The 3,750-nt window shown below is 48.4% G+C and overlaps 1 protein-coding gene across 1 annotated transcript; it reads right to left on the bottom strand.

Moving 5' to 3' along the window:
- Nucleotides 1-1,418: 1,418 nt before the first annotated feature.
- LOC118333262 (chromobox protein homolog 2-like) lies at nucleotides 1,419-3,749 on the bottom strand (the record flags this gene model as incomplete). The annotated part of the gene is made up of 1 exon (XM_035668828.1): nucleotides 1,419-3,749. A coding segment is annotated over one exon (1,050 nt), but the record flags the coding sequence as incomplete, so codon positions are not given.
- Between the last annotated feature and the right edge of the window lies 1 nt (nucleotide 3,750).

Below are 3,750 nucleotides of genomic sequence, written 5' to 3'. Positions count from 1 at the left end.
CAGCGTCACAGCTCCGTCCAACCAGCTGATTGGACAGCACACTCTCTCACACACACTCACACACACACACACACTCACACACACTCTCTCACACACACACACACACACGTGATCAGCATATTTCAGACAGAAATATAGTTTTTAATGTTTATCTGACAGGAATCAGATCGGTCCTACAGAACACTTACTTGCTGTTGCCAGTAGGGGGCGCTGTGAGTAAATGTGGATGTTTGCATGTAGACGTGTTGAAGTTTGACGCAGATTAAACAAAATACACTGAAGTTACGACAACTTCATGTTTTTATGGCGAAACATCGAAATCCGGCGCCACACCCTTCGAATTTAATCGTGGCGAGTTCAGATGAAAGTTATTAAAGTGGATCCGATCAAATCCGTCGAGGAGTTCGTTAAAACACGTGTAAATCAACAAAAATGACCACTAAATTAAAAATGGCCGACTTCCTGTTGGGTTTGGAGGCTTTTTTGTTCAATAATAATAAAAATAATAATAATAATAATAATATATTATCACCTTACAGGAATACAGTAGTCAACTTTCCTCATTTATTTCAAATAGCTTTTATTTTCTTATGAATTTGAGATATTTTAACTTTAATCAACTCATTAAAGTAAGTTTCTATCAGTAGCAGACTTCCCAGCATGCATTGCTTAGGAGCTAAAACTCTCCTGAGAACTGATTTATTGAAAGTTTGAAGAAAAGATGACGGAAACTTTCAGTAATTAGTCTCTAACTGATTTAAATAAACTTTATTTAGAGGATGTGTCTATTTAATTTACTGTAACTCGATAAATTACCAAAGTTAGACTAAAATTCAAACATGTTCTAAAAGGATCCATTGACCTCTGACTGAAAGTGGGTTCTGTGGTTCCGAGTCTGTAATATTCTGTAATCCTCCGTTAGTGTTAGACTATAAAGTTTAATGTTAGTGAGACGTTCAGAAGCCTCCTCGAGTTGAACCATCGCCATGGTAACTCCTACACGCTAGGAAAAACAGGGTGAGGCGAGGGCGTCGCAATCAGCAAGATGCCTTTAAATCTGCACACTGGCCCTTTTAAGTCGCTGGTTCCCAACCAGAACGATGAGAAAGTATCAATAAATCAGGAAAACTCATCTCTGATCAATAATCAAACTTCCTGCAGTGATTGTTTATCAGCTGTTATTGATTCTGAATCAAAGAATATTGATCATACATTAGGTGAAGGAGGGTGCAGACTGGACATTAACTGTCCAACGGGGACGCCTGCTGGTGGAGACGGGAACTTCATGCTTCAGCTTCATTTCAATCAATCAATCAATCAATGATTCATCAATGTTTGATCAGGACGATAAAAACTGTGAAAGAAAAACTGTACGAGGAAAAAGAATGAACCCTTTGATAAAGAGTGTTACACAGAAACAGGTTCGTACTTCTGGTTTATTTCAAATCCCTTCATAATGGCAGAGAGGCACACAGGCTACAGTGTCTGAAGCTGGTCAGCCAGTATGAGCACCAGATACATATTAGATATCACATGGAAAAACATATTTACAAATATAAATTAACACATATTTCAACTCCAAAAGACACTGAGACGGCAAAACGTATTAAAATGGTATAAAACTGGTAAATATAGGTGATGGAAAGTCTGTTCTGAGATGAGAAGCTTACAATGTGCGTAGTGCAAGAATACTGTCAATAAAATAAAACCAGATCATTCACATTCATTAACACTTTGGTCCAAAGAGAACTGAAAGACGAGTACAAAGCCCCCGAGGGGATCGTGTGGATCAAATTCACCGACAGACGGATTCACTTCTTTTGTTGTTTTTTGAAACATGCTGCTCTGGAGAAAGCAACACGTTCAGTTTGGAAACACGACGACTCAAACGAATCACCACGAGCAGCTGAGCGGAGGCGGCGACCGTCTCTGGAAGAACCCGAGGCACTGGAGAGGTGGTGGTCTGCATCTGGTTCAGAGCTCGACTTACACCGCTAACGGAGCGCAGTCTGTGAACGGAGAGAGGCGGCGAGCAAAAACAAACAACCTACAAAGTGGAATTAAGTTTAAGAGAGAGAACAAACGACGTCCAGCCGAACTCAAACTATTCTGTCTGTGGTCCTTTTTCACAGCAGCTATTTTTAGGTATAATCGGTAAACACAGGTGACACCTACTGAAACTGTTTCATGTTTCTTTGTATAAAGACAGAAAGTGAAAATGATAAAAATAGTTGATTTGTTTTGTATAATTCATTAAATGTGAGAATCAATGGTCAGTGAGCGTCTGGTGTCGTTGCAGCCTGGAGGGAACCGATTATTGATCGGACACACTAAATGGAACGGAGCCTTAAAACTACTGAGTTTTCAGTCTTAGTCCTAAAGCTCCAAATTAAACAGCTGATTAGACGTTTGATCCGTTGATTATTGATTATGTTAACGTTGAGGGGAAGCTGGACGCAGCAGATCTGCAGGTTTAGGTGACAAAGAGAAAAGGGAACAATTTGAGGGAACCGATGGGAACCGATGGGAACCGTTCCCTCCTGCGGACACAGACTGCGCTCCGATATATCGGCTGTAAACGGGGTTCAGACTTCAGGAGTTTAGTTTCAGTGTCTCCGACTGAAACCACAGAAACGGTTTCCCGGCGTTGAGCGTGGACGAGCGGCGAGGGAACCCTGAGCCGTCGTATGAAGCGTCCTTCAGTGATTCCGCGAGTTGAAGAATCCCACGCTGGTCGGCGACTCCTTCACCGTCACCGTGATGAAGTTGGCCGTGACGTCGGTGACGAACACGTGCTCCAGGAGGCTCCGGGCCGGCCGCCAGTCTGTTTCCGTGTCGGACTCGGTGGCGTCGTTGGCGAGGCTGGGCCGGCTGTCGTTGGGGTACGGGAAGGCGTCGTGCTCCGACTCGCTGCTGCTGGTCTCGTCGGAGTCTCCGGTGCTGAGCTCGTTCAGACTCCGGTTCTGTTTCCTCTCCTCGTGCCTCCCGCCGCCGTTCCCCCGGCCGGAGCCGCTTCCTGCCAGCTTTTTGTCCGCCAACCTCACCTGCTCTGCACCGCCGCCTGTGGCCAGAGCAGAGCGCGGCCCGCCAGCCGTCGTTCGAGTGTCTTTCACCGCGGCGCCGCTCCGTAAGCTCGACCTGGACGCCGCAGCGCCGGCGTTGTTGCTCTGATGGCCGCCGCCCACCGCCGGCCTGCTGACGCTCTGCAGGTTGAGGGCTCGGAGGCTGAGCGCCTGGTTGGCTCGGTCTCGAGGCGTCGGCGAGGAGTTCTGCTGCTTGTGCTGAAGCGACCCGGTCGGACCTCCGGCGCCCTCCTGCCTCCTCTGGCCCAGCGGCGAACGCTGGACCGCCTGCCCTCCGCCGAAGCCGCCGTGGAGACCCGCCGACCCCGAACCTCCGCCTTGTTTCAGAGGAGACGCCTTGAAGACGTCTCCTCTGCCGCCGCCCGTCTTCAGCTCGGACAGAGAGTTCTTGCTCTGCGGGGACGGACTGGTTCTGCTGTAGGAGGAGGACGGGGACATGGAGCGGCTGGTCCACACGCAGCTGAGGGATCCGGATTTGGAGGCGGCGGTCTGGGAGAAGGAGCTGGCGGCGGTGTGGGACTCGTCTCTGGAGGTCCTGCTCAGTCCGGTGTAGGTGAAGCTGGCCGGCTGCAGAGGCTTCTTCACGCCGGGTCGAGGCTCCTCTCTGGGCGGTCTGAGCACCTGGTGGTGGCGTGGAGGAAGAGGAGGAAGAGGAGGAAGAGGAGGA

Source organism: Morone saxatilis, unplaced genomic scaffold, assembly GCF_004916995.1.
Source record: "Morone saxatilis isolate NCDOM2014 unplaced genomic scaffold, NCSU_SB_2.0 Contig1, whole genome shotgun sequence".
NCBI lineage: Eukaryota > Metazoa > Chordata > Actinopteri > Moronidae > Morone > Morone saxatilis.
The sequence above is the reverse complement of the archived record's forward strand: the minus strand, read 5'-3'. Positions and strand labels throughout refer to the sequence as shown.